The 16517-nt window shown below is 47.3% G+C and overlaps 1 protein-coding gene across 15 annotated transcripts in view; it reads left to right on the top strand.

Moving 5' to 3' along the window:
* CRACR2A (calcium release activated channel regulator 2A) overlaps positions 1 to 14297 on the top strand; it is a 131438-nt gene extending 117141 nt beyond the window's left edge. For 10 of the 15 annotated variants that reach the window (XR_007129405.1, XR_007129409.1, XR_007129403.1 and 7 more), the window contains one exon: positions 1299 to 1368. Coding sequence is in view for 2 of the 15 variants with exons in the window: in XM_047741224.1 (XP_047597180.1) it covers positions 1299 to 1383 (85 nt within the window). In the remaining 13 variants the exon portion in view is untranslated. Of the gene's footprint in view, positions 1 to 1298; positions 6438 to 7718; positions 7999 to 13762; positions 13843 to 13871 lie in introns of those variants that run through there. The other 5 variants (XM_047741225.1, XM_047741224.1, XR_007129406.1 and 2 more) reach the window with 4 other exon arrangements.
* Positions 14298 to 16517: the final 2220 nt, after the last annotated feature.

The following is a 16517-nucleotide window of genomic DNA, read 5'->3' as shown; positions in this document are numbered from 1 at the left end:
TGGGTAAAGGGGCTGGAGGCCAAGGCCTTTGTGTGGGGTTCAGAGACAGCCCTCTGAAATACAATAGGGACAAAAAGGAAACCCTCCCCTGCCTCTCACCCCCCACTGCCTTCTTCTTCTGCAGCTTAAAAGCTGCCTTTTCCCCCAGGGATCTTCTTTTAAAATGCAAATGCTTCTGGGAAAGGTCACGTCACAGGTCCCCGAACACTGGCCAGTATCTAGCAGGGAATCTTTGGCATCTAGCTGGGAACAACAACAGTTATAATATAGGCTCTAGGGGAGAGGGCAGAAGTCAGGGAGGGAGGCGCTGTTTGGGAGGAACTAGAGGCACCAAGGGGGCAGTGCTTAAAGGGTTAGTTCCACCAAAAGACTGTTTTCATAAGCCTCTCCCTACACCAAAATTTTAAAAATCCCAAAACCATAGAAGAAGGCCCTATTCTCAATACTTGGGCGTTCATTCATTTATTCACGTATTTATAGGCATTCATTTCATTCCATCCATCCACCCACCCACCCGTGCATCCATCCACCCACCCATCCACTCACCTACCCGTCTATCCAGAACCACTTTATCTATGCATTGGCGAGGTTGTGGAGTCATGGAAGACCACGTAGGCTTTTCTCTGACACTGATTCCTAGGCCAAGTCAATCTACCTCTCTGAGCTTTGCCCGTAACACAGAAACAACCGTCATAGCATCCCTGCTGACTCAGGTTGTTGTAAATATCCAGAGAGATGCTAAAGGTGAAAACACACTGAGGCTATAAAGCAGGGATAAGATCCTTAGCACTATTTTTAATCCTTCACCTCCTACATTTAATCTGGAACTGTAGCGACATGGGACAGACCTCCTATGGGATTAATAACGCAAAAGTATACTTTTTGAGTCTCTACTGTGTGCCAGGTACTAGACAGGCTACAGAGATACGGAGACAAAACATACAGTCCTGGCTTCAAGCAGCTTTCTCACCTGAAGGAGCCACCCTCGGAAGGGTGAAAGCACCTTCTGACACAGGGTGATGGGGTTATAACAGAGAAATGGCTAGAATGCTGTCAGGGACACTTACACCACCTGGAGAATCAGGCGAGGCTTCTTGGAAGAGGTGTCATGAAAGATCCATATTGCCTAAACGTTGTCTTTACAAATTATGGTTACATACCTGTACTTCCCAGAGGGACACTTTGAATTCTCTGATGCTCTGGTGAGGAGGCTGAGTTCCTTCCTTATCCTCCAAATGGCCTGTAACCCCAGGACTTAGTGCTCTCCACTACTGATGTTATACCTTCCCCTCTCCCAGGATCCTCAAGAAACAAGAAGATACAGCCAGGGAGGACACAATACAAGTTGACCGCCCTGCCAAAAAGAAATCTTGCTGTGGCTGATAAGAGTCCTCCCAGCCCTGTTCCGTGTGGATATGAGGTCACAGGACTTACCCTGGTTCCTGCACATGGGCTCCCGCTTGGATGCTGCCACCACAGCCCGCCTAAGCCCTTGTTTCTGTCAGCGACTTGCCTCCATCAACAGGAGGGGAAGCACATCCAGCCAGGAAAGCTGCTCCTAGAGCATTTTGGAGTCTTCTTTATCTTCTCTCTAGACCCAGGTGCCCATTTCCCACCCCTTCCCCCAGCTTAGTTTTGTGGAGAAAAGAAACAGATGGGCTTTTCCAGAAAAATCACCACATGCCTTTCCCACCTCTCTTCTGCTCCCCTTGCCCTTAAGAAATGCAGCACCATGGTTGCCATGGCAACCACGAAGGGCAGACTTGCTGCTTCCTGTAGGCCAAAGACACAGGACCAGGGCAGTGGGACTTCCTTTGGCTCCTGTTCTCTGGATATCAATGGGATGCTCTTGGCATATGCTTCATAGACCTCAAGATGCCCACGTGGTGTTGAGAAAAGTGTCCACATTCTATTGCACACCCCACCCGCAGGGGTCCTGCTCCTTGCTGGGTTGCAGAACCCCGTGTCTCAGCAGCCACCATGCCTCCTGTATTTGGCCCCTCGCAGTCTCTGGAACATGCCTTATGAGAAACCCACACCCTTTCCTCTCAACCCCCCACCCACAGCCCTGACTCCAAGGTGGACTGTGGGTGATAAATGTGTGCCTGGGGTGAGTGAGTGGGCTTAGTTCCTACTTAACTTTGACTAAGAGACGAGAAGAAAACGAGGGGAAAACCCCATCTGCTGCTAAACAGAGCGACCATTTCTGGTGTATAAATAAGGTATATATAGCTCTGTAAAAGCCATTTTCCAATGTTTCTCAAAATAGCTCTTCGAAAAATTGTACATGATGATTAATGGGGTAGATTGACGTGCAGGCAGTGAGGCCCAGCACTGGGTCCATAGTTACCGACTTCATTTTATTTTATTATTTTATTTCCAGAAGACTATACTTAAAAAAAGAAAGTGCGGCCATGTTGTTGACATATAGCTGGTGTTTCAGAAGTGAGCAGAGCGTAGCTGCAGACTTCAACATCCCTGGGATGTTGCATTATGGGGCATGATCTGGGCCCGTGTGTGGTCCCTTCATCTGGGTGGTGGTGAGTTCCCAGCCCCAACTGGGCTCCGGCATCCCTGGCTGGCTGTCAGGGGGGCTGGCGAGGGGAGGGCATTCTTGCCCCGGGTGGGAGCCTGGATGAAAAGATCATAAAGCTCACCGCCCTCTACCACTCATGTGCTGCAGGCCCAGCCCTACAGGAAAGTGAGTGGTATCCATAACTAAGTGGCACAACATAGGAAGGGAGAGGAGCACAAAGTGTCTACAGGCCTCCAAGAAGATTCAAGACAACGGTACACAGCCAGCTTGGTAGTAGAGTGTCTGCTGGTCAGAGTTCCTAAGGGTGTTCCCTGTAGAATCCTCCCCAGACTCCTAGAAGTGTCAGAGTTCCATGGGTCACCAGGCAAGTGCCTACCTCCTTTTCTCAGGCTTTTCTCTCCCTCATTTGGTGCTTGGAGGCACCAGGGAGCCCATGGATGGTTCAGCACAAAAGCCAGCACTGAGCCCCAGGAGGTGCCCCATGATCTTGGGGAAGCCAGCTCCCTGTCTGAGCTACCATCTCATCAGTAAAATGAAAGTTGGGCTCTTTGATGCTTCTGGTTCTTCTTGCTCAGGGTCCTTGTGATGATAACTTCATTTTCTAACTTAGGCTGGCCTTGCCTTCAGTCCAAATTTGAAGGGAACTCACAGGAAACTCCTTTCTCTAAGAAAGGACCATGGCAATTGTCTCATTCGTGGGATGCAGGGGGTGATGGGTCAACCAGAAGTGGCCCTCCAGCATCTGTGTGGGTGTGTGTTGCTGTGTGAGTATGTGTTGTTGAGCAGGGCGGGGGCAGATAGAAGGTAGGGATCACCATAAAGAAAGTAAACTGAGTCTCCTGCTTCTGAAAACAAAAAAGCAGAGATGGCGGTTGGAACTTATGGGGCAAGCTGGCTATACCTGGAGTTTCCCAAGCCCGCAGATGCCTTTATATCCTATACCAAGTCCCTGGCTTGGGGCTACATTTTTCCATTTAGGAGAAAAGCATTCAGGATTTAGAACAGGGTGGAGTGACCCTAGTTCCTGACCCTACAGCATCTAGGGTAAATCCCCACAAAACCTCAAAAGTCCAGGCAGAGAAGAGAGGGCAGTGATGGTCTTTAGGCCCCTGCTGCTTTCTTCTCTAACCCCACTTGAAACAAGTATGCAGGATGGGACCTCAGAGAGCCTCTGAGAAGTTTTGTGTCCCAAGGTCAGAGCCTCCCCTTCTCTCCAAATTCCCCTTAAGCTATCAAGGTGATCAAAGTCACCCCGGTGACTGTCAGCCTGGCAGAGTGCTGTCAGAGAAATCTCGGGCTCCAAACTATTTCCATAGCTTAACTGGAAGTCACCTGGCCAGGGTTCCTGTTCATCTGTAGATCAGAGGTTTCAATGTCTACCTCACATGGACACATTAAGTATTAAATGAGGCAATGAATGTGAAATACTTAGCACAGTGCCCAGTACACGTAGGTGCTAACAGGTAGGGGCTACCTTTGTTGTCAACATCAAGTCACTGCCCAGACCACTAACCTTGCCCTAATTTCAGATTGAGAACCAGCTAACACTTACTAAGCCCTGTAAGTGGGTGTTCTCATAAACACTACCTTATTTGAGTACCCAATTGCTGAGCCCATTTCCTTGGCATATGAGATTGTTTCTGGCATTGCTCCTGGCCCTGTTCTCCTTCGTTCCTATGGGTTTCCTGGTTTTCCAGTCAGTACCATATCTTGCAGTGTATGTGGTCTGCTTCTGCATAATCCACATAATTCACTCTGCTCCCTTCCTGTGGTTCTCCAGGACACAGACAGCACCTGAGACCTGCTGTTAGGGTATTTACCTAAGAATGACCTCTGCTCGCCACCATCGTTGACCCCACATTTTCTTCCCTATGATGACTCCTTTCACTTCTTCTGTCATCTCTGGCTGCCCTCAGCCCTGTGTTGCCAAACCAGGGGCTTCAGCACCAAACCAAAACTCTGGTTGTTTTTTGTGATATTTGTTTTTAGATATATTTATTTATTTTAGAGTACGAGAGAGAAAGAGCAAGCGTGCACAGGGTGGAGGGACAGAGGGAGAAGGAAAGGAAAACTCAAGCAGACTCCTTGATGAGCCATATGTGGGGCTCGATCTCACAACCTGAGATCATGACCCGAGCCAACACCGAGAATCAGATGCTTTAACGTACTGAGCCACCCAGAGTCCCGGCCCCAGTTGTTTTGCTATTTGTCTACCATTTATCTTGTTTGATGGTCTTTTGGGGGTCTTTTCTGTTCCTCTGTAATATACTAGCTTTCTTCCACTTCTCTCCATCTGATACTCTTTGTCTTTCCTTAACACTTCAACCCAATCTTGGACTCCACTCTTCCCTACTCTACCCCTTGAGCCCATTCCAGGTCACACCTGTACGTTCTATCAAAAATAGCTCAACCCTTTGTCTCTGTCACTAGCAGTCAATGCTCTAAAGGATCTTAAACCAATTTCAGCTAAAGTATTAATGCAAATTGTGGCTTAAGGGCTATATATGTATACTTTAAGAAAGAACTTTAAAGGAGGCAAAATTCTAGCTCAAGGGAATAAATCCTAGTGGTCATGGGGTTCAAGTATTTAGGACAGAGCTGCCTTCTCCTAACGTGGTTTGCTTCAAGGATTTTGGGACTCTATTTCTGGGTTCATATATGTTTATAATTGTTATGTCTTCTTTGTGAATTGACCTTTTATCATTATAAGGTGTCCTTCTTGCTTTTGGTAACAATTTCTGTCTTAAAGTCTATTTTGTCTGATATTAGTAGAGACACTCCAGCTCTCTTTTGGTTGTTGTTGCTATAACCTTTTCCATTCTTGTACTTTCTCCCTATTTATGCTTTTGAATCTAAACTGAATCTCTTGTAGACAACATATAGTATGATCATGTCTTTTAATATATTCTTCCAATCTCTGCCTTTTCACTGGGAAGTTTACTCTGTTTACATTTAATATATTGGGTAAAGTAAGATTTGTGTCTGCCATTTTGCTATATCTTTTCTATATTTCATATGTCTTTTTGTTCTTCTGCTTCTCCATTACCACCTTCTTTTGTTAGTTATTTTCTAGTATACTATTTTAATTATCTTCTTGTTTCATTTAGTATTTTTTTAAATTTATTTTCTTGGTTGGTGCCCTGAAAGTAACCATTAATATCTCAGTTTATAACAATTTAGTTTGGATTAATACCAACTTAATTTCAATACCACACAAAACTTTGCTCCTGTATAGTTCCATTCCCCTCTCCTGTAAGTTGATATTGTCACAAATTACATCTTTATACATTTTCTTCCCACCAACATAGATTTATTTTTATTGCTTTTATGCAGTTCTCTTTTAAATCAGATTTAAAAAGAAGTTACAAAAAAATGCATTCATACTATTTTCTATATTTAATTATGTAATTACTTTTGCCAGTGCTTTTTATTTCTTCATGTTGATTCAAGTAACTATCTAGTGTCTTTCACTTCACTAGTATTTCTTTTAGGGAAGATCTGCTAAAGACCACTGCTCTCAGTTTCATTTAGATGAAAATGTCTTGATTTATCCTTCAGTTTTGAAAGATAGTTTTGTCAGATATTGAACTTTTGCCTGACGGGGTTATTTTCCCCTTGCTACTTTGAATATACCATCCGCTGTTTCTGGCCCCATGGTTTCTGATGAGAAAGTAGCTGTTAATCTTATTGAGGTTCTTTTGTATGTGATGAGTTGCTTCTGTCTTGCTGCTTTCAAAATTCTTTGTCTTTCAACAGTTTGATTTTGATGTATCTAGCTATAGATCTCTTAGAGTTTATCCTACTTGGAGTTTGTTGAGCTTCTTGGATGGGTAGATTGATGGCTTTCATCAAATTCAGGGAGGTTTTAGTCATTATTTCCTTACATATTCTTTATATCCCTTTCTCCTTCTCCTTTCCTTCTAGAACTTCTGGGATGCATATGTTGATATGCTTGAGGGTTTTCTGAGGCTTTGTTGATTTTCCTTCTTTATTTTTTGTGTTCCCCAGACTGGATAATCTCAACAGCCCTATCTTCAAGTTCAGTGACTTTTTTCTTCTGCCTGCTCAAATATGCTATTGGGACCTTCTAATGAAATTTTCATTTCCATTATTGTACTTTTCAACCCCAGGACTTCTGTTTGGTCCCTTTTATAATTTTTATATCTTTATTGATTCTCTGTATTTGGTGGGACATTGTTCTCAGACTTTCCTTTGGGTCTTTGAACGTATTTAACATAGCGGCTTTAAAGTTTCAAAGACCTCACATTGCTAGCCCTCTCTACTGTGCACAAAACAAGTTCTGCTTGCCAGTTCTTGCTTCCTTCCTCACACTTCACACAACATTTCCAGGATTTTCTCATGCCTTAGCCCCACTTCCAACCTCCTCCCTAAAGCCTTTCCTATCTTCTGGATTGGAGGAGGGATATAAAGTCAGAAATCTTTCAGGTCTGAAAACTGTTCCCTCCACCTTGAGCTTCTGGATGTCCTGCTGCAGATGAGCTGCCCAAGAAAATATCCCTCTCTTTGAGGAAGTGAAAGAAGGCCAGAAACCCTCAGGCAGTGTTCCCTTTCCTCCCAGGAAGCCAGACATTTCACAAAGTTTCACTCAGAAGGGATAGGTGGGAGAATACTACAGATCAGAAGTGTTTAATTACTTCAAAATAATGAAATTACAGTTCGCAAACATACAGAAACAAAGATTTAAGTAACTTCTTGCTGACTGGGCTTAAGAGCACTGTCCTCCCATTATCTGGGGGAAAAGAAATTGGCTACACAAATCCCAACAAAGTTCAGTCAAAATCTACAAGATTTTACCCTTTATTTGTTATTTCTTCCCTTCTTACCTTGGGGGTGTGTGTGTCAGAGGGAGGGGTAAGGATGATGATGGTTAACATGATGTAGGATCTTTCTAAACCTCCCCCACTTCCTACCTCCATTAATGTCCCTATTAATAAATATGTTAATTATAAACAGTAACAGTAACAAAGAACATCATAACTCCAACTTTCACACGATTCAGTGGAGCCAGTTTCAGTAAAGTCTCCTACTTAGGAAGAAACTTCCTGGAAATGATGGGGGTTGGGAAACCATATGGTGCTTGGCTGAGGACCTGAACTCAATGTAGAAACTGAGAAGCACTTGTTCATTAATGAGGTTGTGTTCATTTATCATCCTGGGGCAGGACTGAGTCAAGTCCAAGAACAGACGCCTCTGTCAGGGCTAGAACTTCATCAACACTTTGACTCTGATTTGGAAGTGGTACTTGCAGGCTGTCGACATAACCACCAGGAGACTCTCCACCCAGAAAATGAGGACACTTAGGGCCAGTGCGGCATGCCATCATAATGAATTATGACTGGATCCATCTGACCTATAAAAGTAAATACTACCCATAAAAACTCTGCACTACTAAGCAAAAATGTCCAAAGAACATGGACAGAAGGAATGGGATTTTTTTTTTTTTTAACTTGGAATCGAAACATGTACAGCTCAAGGAGCCTCCTAATGAATTTGAGTAAGATGACTATGGAAGTAGAATTCATTGAGCATGTGCAGCACCAGGTCAAGGACAGAGTGTCAGGGTATATGCTTTAACATCCAGTCTATAGGCTCCCCAAGGCCATTCTGTAATGATGTTGTATTGTGGTTATTTATACACAGTGCCCACAGGGCTGTAATGAGTGAAATGCACTGGACTGAACTCCCGAGGGCAGGAACATTCATCTCTGCCTCATGCTCAGCACAGTGTCTGGCAAACAATGGTTGCCTTGAGAACAGAGCATCATTTCTCAAGAACAAGGCCCACCACTTGGTGAGCCAGTCCGCTGGAGCCCCAGTTCCCGGAGGCTAGATGGCTGGGCTTCTGGGGTCTGGTAGACCCATGGGATTGCCTCACTGGTTCAAAATGAGCTGCTGCTTCTGGCTCTTAAAACAGAGTGCTGAAAAGCATTCCAGCTGCTGTGATTCAATTGCATTTCAGACAGTGTGATGCCCATCAAAGCATTCCATCTCATCACCCCAGCAGACTCCCCAGCTGTTGCTAGTAGCAATCCATTACCCTCAGGCGGTTCAACAACTCAATCTGACTTAGGCTCCATGCTTCTGTGCATAAAAGATGCTTCCCTGCCTGGTTCTCTTCCTTCCTGGTATGGAACTGACCAACTTTACCCAGGCTGTGCCTCTCCCAGATGTTTTCTCTAATCCCTAACGATCTGCTCAGAATAAGAACATGAACACAGTTGCGTGACCTTGGGCAAAACCTGGAACTTCTTGGTGCTCTGAGCCCTAGCTTCCAAATCCATAAAATAGTGTTCTCTGCCCTACTGTCTGCTAGTGTGAAGGTCAAACAAGAACTCTGGGGAAGGATTAAGTCAACTGAAAACCTGTAGATAAATGTCAGCTATTACATCATCTGTCTCCCTGTGCAAAAGACCAAAACAGAATAAGCAAGAAAGAAAGTTCCACACTTCTTGGTAACCAGGAGAAGCTGGGGCCTCAGGGGAGAGCATCTCCCATTTCTCTGGGCTAGTAGAATAAGGAAAACTTGCATTCCTTCAGGCTACAGACTTCTGTCTAAGAATGCTTTGTATCTTTCCACTCTGCCTTAAAATGGGACAGGAACCCAGCATCGCAGACTACAGGGTTCTCACTGGCATGGTTCTGGTCTCATTCAGTTTTCTATTTACATCATAAATGCTAGGTATGGATGTGTAGATTTGTTGCCCAGTCCAGACTTCAGATAGTGCACTGCTAATTGACCCACTTTACATATATGGTTTATAGACTCTTTCATTTTGGGATGATGAAAAGCTCTGGAGTTGGAGGGGAATGATGGTTCCATGCAATATTGTGACTGTACTCAATGTCACTGTACAGTAGTAAATGGTTAAAACTGCAAATTTTATGTTTTGTATACTTTATCATAATACATTTTTTTTCAGAAAACACTTTCACAAACAATTATGTTCCATGAATGAATATAGGATTCACTCTCTTCAATGCCCAAGTGTTTTTTCAGAAAACACTTTTACAAACAATTATGTTCCATGAATGAATATAGGACTGATTCTCTCTTCAATGCCCAACAATGAGGGTCTAAGACATTTCTCTTAGGTTTTATCAGAGATAAGGGAGCAAGAAAGGAAGACAAGCTTACTTAACACCCTTGATGCTTCAGTGTACTCAAGGGGAAGAAATACCTAGAAACCCACAAGTATACAGTAGCATTTCATAAAAATGCCGTGACCACAATCCCCTGGGTCCCTTTCCCGTAAGGGTCTCCACCAGCCCCACCCCACCCTAGATTCTGCTGACACTTCTGCCCCTGCTCACCCTTCTCTTTAGGAATTTAGCTCCATTCCTTGTAGATAAGCTCCTGGAGAAAGGACTTCCATATCTTCTGTGCCAACAGGACGGGCTAACATGGTCCCAGAGTGTGGACTCAATAAGAATGTGTTGAATGACACAAAAAAATGAATGGCAAAAGCCTTTTATTATTCCTGAAATTTTGTTGCATTGACTACAGTGGGAAATACACTCATTAGCATCCAGAAATACTTTGGTTTAGCAAGATTTATGCAGTAATTCTTTATGGTAAGGACACTAGGAACTAGCATAAGAGGACTGAAGTAGGAGAGGACCCGAATACTGTGTTCCATGATGAAGAGCTGACTTGGGTGTTTCGCTTGTTCTGAGTGACTTAACAGGCCAGATTAGGACCAGCCAGCACCGAGCATGGGGATTGTGACCTATCCTAAGGAAGTTTGTCCCTCTGAGCGCTGCCCAGCAATGGAATAGGCTGCCTCACCAGATAGTGAGCTCCCTAACACTAGAGGTATTCAAGCAGATGTTGAACACTCTGCTCTTAAGATTCCCTCTACCTCTACCCCACCAAACCTGAGAGTCTGGGATTGTTTTGAACCGAGACTAGAGTAAAAGTATACGGGATAAGGCGCGCCTGGTAGTCTAGATGAGTTGACTAGGTTGCATCCGTGGACCAGGAGAATGTTGAGCCTGTCCATTTCTGTACTTCGTCTTCGCACTCACCCTTCTCCACTTTCTCCCCTGTCCCACTTCTGCCCTACTTTTCCCTCCCTTTCCCGTCTTCTTTATCTTTCTCTCTTTCCACCACCCCCTCCTCCAGCTGGCTCCTGGGGCAGGGAGCTGGAAGCACCTGGCCCAAAAGTCTCCCCGTGCTTCTGCAGCTTGCCTGGCATGGGAAGAGGTGCTGCGTCTTTGCTCGCGTCCTGCCAGTTCCTCTATTGTGGCAAGTGAAATTACCAGCTTCACACTGCGGGTCTATTTAAATCAGCCTTTCATGTCTGATGGATTTAAAAATATGCTAGAAGTCAGCATCTTAAGTACAAGAAACACAAACAAGCAGATGAGGCTGCGTTTTCCTCCCTCTGTGCCCGCCCCACCCTCTTCCCTTCCTCCCACTCTCTCCTGCCCCCTCCCAAGGCTGTGTTCATTCACGAGGCCCATCTCCCCCCTCCCTATCCTTTCCCTTCTCTAGCTGGCACTGCAGTCTTCAGCCTGAGCAATGGCTGGGAGCCTCCGGGGTCTATGTTCCTGCCTCAACTCAGCGGGACACAAATAAGGCAACTGGGCAGTGAACACTGGCACCCTTGCTCCCAGTGTGGCTGGCGGGAGGCGGACGGGGGTGGTTTTCTGCACTGACCATTGTGTGCAAATGCGGCCCCAGACGGAACCCAGAACGGGCTCACCCACCTCCCTCCTGTCCCAGATGAGGAGGCTGTGGCCCAGGCAAAAGGGGTGACCTGCGGGCTTCAGAGGTCCGTGAGCAACTGTGCTGGCTCCTGGCCCACTGCCCCGGGAGTCCACAGCCCGCCTTCCCAAGCGTTTGGGGGCAGCTTTCCAGGAAGGATATTTGCTACCCAAGAGCCCCACGGCTCCCAGTAATCCTTGCATGAGAGTTTCTCAGGCTCCAGTCACAGCAGGTACCTGCTCTGCCCCCTCCACCGATATTCACTGGGGACCCTCTCTGGGGCCTTGTTTCACTTTGGTTGACCTAGCCCAGTTTTCTCCAGCTATAATTTAAGTCATAATCCCTCTAGGCCCTGGGTGTCATCCTTTGAGACTTGATAAATGCCCTCCCACCCCCAGCATGTCTTCTGCCTGTGGGGCAGCAGCTGGCTCTGGGGCTACAATGGGGAGACAAGGAGAGCTGCCTCACCTGGAAACGGCTCTACCACTCTGCCCATGGCTCAGGCAGATGCGGTGGTTCCGGCTGGAGGTCCTCAACCTTGGATGCCCACTGGGATCACCTGAGAAGTTTTTCTTTTTCTTTACTAGCTTATTTATTTTTATTTATGCTACTTCTACTTGTTTTAGGATTTAAAAAAAAATAATGCTGAACCTTGCTCCCCCTACACACACATCAAAATTTCTGACATAAGTAGAAGTTAAAAGAGCTTTAAAAAATTTAATACTACCATTATTAACAATAAAAGACAATGGAATGGAAGGGCGCCTGGGTGGCTCAGTCGTTAAGCATCTGCCTTCAGCTCAGGTCATGATCTCAGGGTCCTGGGATCGACCCCCCACATCAGGACCCCTGCTCAACAGGGAGCCTGCTTTCCCCTCTCCCACTCCCCCTGCTTGTGTTCCCTCTCTCCCTGTCTCTCTCTCTATGTCAAATAAATAAATAATATCTTTTTAAAAAATAATGGCATTATTGGAATAATGGAATAATGGAATAATGGAATATGGAATAATAGTGAAAAGGCTTCTGCTTGTGTGTGAACATTTTCTTGACCTTGGATCTCTCTGGTGTGCCTCCGTGCCTTTGCCCATGCTGTTCCCCTCTGGCTGGATTCTTGAAGAGAATTTCAAGGACTTGCTGATGGCCATGCAGCAGGCCCTCAGGGAGACCGATGGCCTAAGGGGGTTCTGAGGCCTCTGTGGTATCACACACCCTCTCTGTGACCAGGCCTTCGAGAGCAGCCATGTGCCGATGCTCAATACTCAAGAGGACAGTTGGGGCTCAGGAGCGAATTCACTCACACACATACAGATAAACACAGAACCATACACACACACACTCAGATACTCATACACACACACACTCATGCCTGTACCACACACACCACATACACACCACCACACCACACACTCAGACACATCACACACACCACACACATACCACACACATACACATGGAAACATACCATACACTCAGACACACACCATACACACTACACACCATACACACACACCGCACATGACACACTCAGACACCACACACCACACATGTACCACACACACTACACACTCAGACACACCACACACTTACCCTCACAACCACACACCACACATCCACTAAACACCCATGTACCACACATACCATAGACTCAGACCCCACACACTCATGCTTGTATCCGACACAAATACACCACACACACACACACACCACACACACTGAGGAAACCGCACACTCTACCCATTCTGGTTTCATCCCAAATCCCTCCTCAGTAGTCCCCACCATTGATGGCTTGAAATACTTTCCATGAGAATTTGAATATGTGCCATCATGCCAAGCAATACACTATGGCCTTGGACCATAAAAAAAGGAGAAAAAAATCAAGGAGCCCAAAGTCAGTGGGACTTACCTCGCAGAGAGACAGGAAATCTCATCTGGGATGAGATGCCCTGGGATGTGGGAAGTTAGTGAGACTAAGTTGTCCCTGGGTTTGGAGTTGTGGGGGGGAAGCTGCCTTTTGTGCCCTCAGGCAAAGAAGGAAGGGGAACAGTGGGGAATAGTGATGACAGGAAGAAAGCGAGGGAAGGCAGTTTGGGGATCCAGCAGGGCTGGCTGCCCGACTTGTGGGCAGATGTGGGAGGAGGATTCTGGGGTCAGGAGTGGAGAATGAATTTGGGGATGAAAGCAGATGAGGCCAAACCTTGAGAGCCTGCCTGGACCAGAGAAGTTTAAATGCTTCTCTGACAAATACCTTGTCAGTGATGAGGAACCCGTGGAGGGTTTTAAACAGGGAAGCGACAGGGTCAGATTTGTGACTCGGGGCAGAAAGACAGGTGAGGCTTTCTGGCGCTGGTCCCAGGACCCTGTGCTGAGAGGACCTGGGTGTGGTGAGTAGGGAGAAAGAACCTCATAACCAACCAACCTCAACTTTCAACATGACCTGTGTTTGCCCATGAGCCAGACCACATTTTCAACCTTGGCCTTTTCTCTCTACCTTCCCACAGCCCAGTGTGGTCCCAGGCTGGCCATTCCTTCTTCCTTCTGGGATAGGGAAACTGAAAAGTTCCATCCAAATCTGACTTTGACTCCTTGTCCTGCTTCTACCCCCGCTAGGACCTGCACCCCCACTGTACACGTGCCTCTTAGTGCAAATAATGTGTGTCCTCCTTGTAAGGGACAAGGAGTTAATGATTTCTTTGGAAGTCATCGAGCACAACAGATCACATCTGAGGAAGAACCGGGAGAGAACGCCCCCATGAAGCCATCACGTGCATATCTCAGCCCACGGGTGCCGGACATCTTGGCACCAAGACCCACTGGCTCCAAGGAATGAGTGCCTTACAGAGGACACCCGGGCCCTTGTTCAAACCAGTTCCAGGATGCCTGAGAGGATGCTTATGCTGGACCACAATCCTCAATAAAAACCCTAGGCCCCAAGCAAAGATGAGACTCTCTCCTTTTCTTTTCGGAGTCTCCCACATGCTCCGTCTGTATCTGCTCTCTGTAACTGCAGTAAACTCTCCTCTCCCTTCCTGCTGGCTTGCATTTGGTTTCTGTCCTGTACCTAGCCAAGGACCTTGGACCCTGCCGGCTGTGTCCTTGGACCCTGCCAGCCTGCCTCAATCCCATACCCCGAGTCACTAAATCTCAACCACGGGTTTTTTCCGATTAAATCCAGCGAGCTTTAGGAAAGGTGGTTTCTCAGAAGGAAGTGGGAGCTTAGGGCTTATACCCTGCAAACCTCAAACCAAATAAAAGTACATCTTGTGTCATCCACTACTTTGAGTTCTCCAGGTCCCGATTTCCTCCCACGCACATAAATAGTCAAAGCTAGATGTGATCTGGGGACTGGGCAGGAGTAACAGGAAACCCAGGAGCACCCAGAATTTTTGAGTTTACCAGATTCTTCCACAACACCCTCTGCGGATCATCTTCCGTCCGTGGAACTGGGGACTTAGTGAGCATGAGGACCTCCTCCAGGGCCAGGCTGTGAGCAGCAGAGCTATAGGACGTGTCCAGCCCCCCAACTCTGAAGTCAGGGGCCAGAGTCACCGCACTTAGATGTGACCCCATTGTTTGCCCTCCACTTCCATCTGCTGCTTATCAATTCCCTGCCCGTCCAACCCAGATCCCGAACTCCTCTGCAGCCCTCCTCCTCCAACCCCTTCCCTCACCCTCCTCAGAAGCCCACCTCTCTCCAAGGCCTCCTTGTTTGGGGACACTCTGGGGAGCGACGCACGAAATCTAATCAGAGATCATCAATAAGCAATGTTAGCAGAGCCAGAGGAAGTCCCCGCCTGGATGAGAGTCGGTCAGCCCCAGCTAGCAGGCAGCCAGGACCCCTAATTCCATTTCCTCTTGGTTATTAAAATGATTTTCCAAGAGATAGTCCCACCGCAGGAAAGTCACAGACTAATGAAGTGCAGTCAAGCGCCCGGAGAAGACCCGCACCCGAGCCTCTTGTCCTGTTTCCTTTGGCTGCTCACCGGCAAAGCGTCTGTTCGGTCTGTCTGCAGTCCTGAAGGGACCTTCATTTTTCCCTTTGAGCCTTATTTCTCACCCTGACCCTGGACCCCACAAAAAAAGCCCAGCATCCCTCCTCCTTTCCCCAACTGAAACGTCAGACACAGGATCTTCTCGGAAAACTCTGAGTCCAGGGTCACAAAATAAGATCCGTGGAAGTGCAGAATGGGAGAGTCAGATTTTCAGGCCCCTAGGAGGGCCGGGGAGGGGGGCCCCTGGAGATCATGCCCAGAGAGCACCTTGGTTACATAGACGAGAACCCTCGGGCCTAGAGGGGGGCATACAGGAGGTCCCAATAGCCCGAGCAACAGGTGTAACTGGCAACGAACAAGAGAGTCACAACAGCAAGTCATCATCTGTCTCTGCGGCAAGTACTGATCCCAGGTCTCTGATGGGGCCTGGGACTCTACTCAATGCGGACGCACAAGGCTAAGTGAGCTCTAGAAGCTTCCCTCCAGGACACCGCTGTCTCGGGGCCAAGGGACCAGGCACGAAACCAGATACTGCTAATTCAGACAGCATCGTAGATGTGGGCACAGAGAGTGGCCCAGAGACACAGGGAGCCGAGTGGGGAGGCTCGTAGAGGCCAACATGTCCGAATCCCGGAGGCCCTCAGAGCCCGGCATGAGTCCAAGCCTTAGCCTGTAATCGACCATGATAGAGGACATCGTTCTGTTGACCGCGTCCTAGGCACTCTTCTCATTTCATCCTTCCCACCTTCCTCCATGGAGAATAGTACCGCCAGCTTACAGGTCGAGGAAACTGAGGCAAGGAGAGGCCAGCTGTCTTGCCTGTGGTTACACAGCCAGGAGAGGAACTGGGGTCCTCGCTCCAGAGTCCACACTCTAGCGTGACCCGTGCTCCTCTGCTCCCAGGTGACTGTGGATCCTCAATTAGGACACTGTGGGCAGCCTCCTGCCGCTACGGCCAACTATGAGCTCCTGGTCCAACGATGCCCCATGCAGCTGGTGGCCTAAGGCCTGAGTCACATTTAACGACCTCAGCTTCCCCCAGTCCTAGCCCTGTTCTGACCTCCCAGGATGTCTCTCATCCAGACCTCTGCAAAACCACCTTCAGGATTGTTTCCAAGCAACAGGATCGCGTGCCTTCTCTCTTTGGCCCCACAAAGCAAGCATTCCCATCTACTGTGGGTAGAGACTCTGCTGGAAGTTTTCTCTCCCTCCTTCCTCCCTAAGAGAGCCCAGAGTCACCTGCATGTTCTCATCTGGGGCCCTC

The sequence above is a fragment of the Lutra lutra genome, chromosome 8 (genome assembly GCF_902655055.1).
Source record: "Lutra lutra chromosome 8, mLutLut1.2, whole genome shotgun sequence".
In the NCBI taxonomy this organism is placed as follows: domain Eukaryota; kingdom Metazoa; phylum Chordata; class Mammalia; order Carnivora; family Mustelidae; genus Lutra; species Lutra lutra.
Note: the sequence above shows the minus strand (reverse complement) of the source record. Positions and strands in the feature narration are given on the sequence as shown.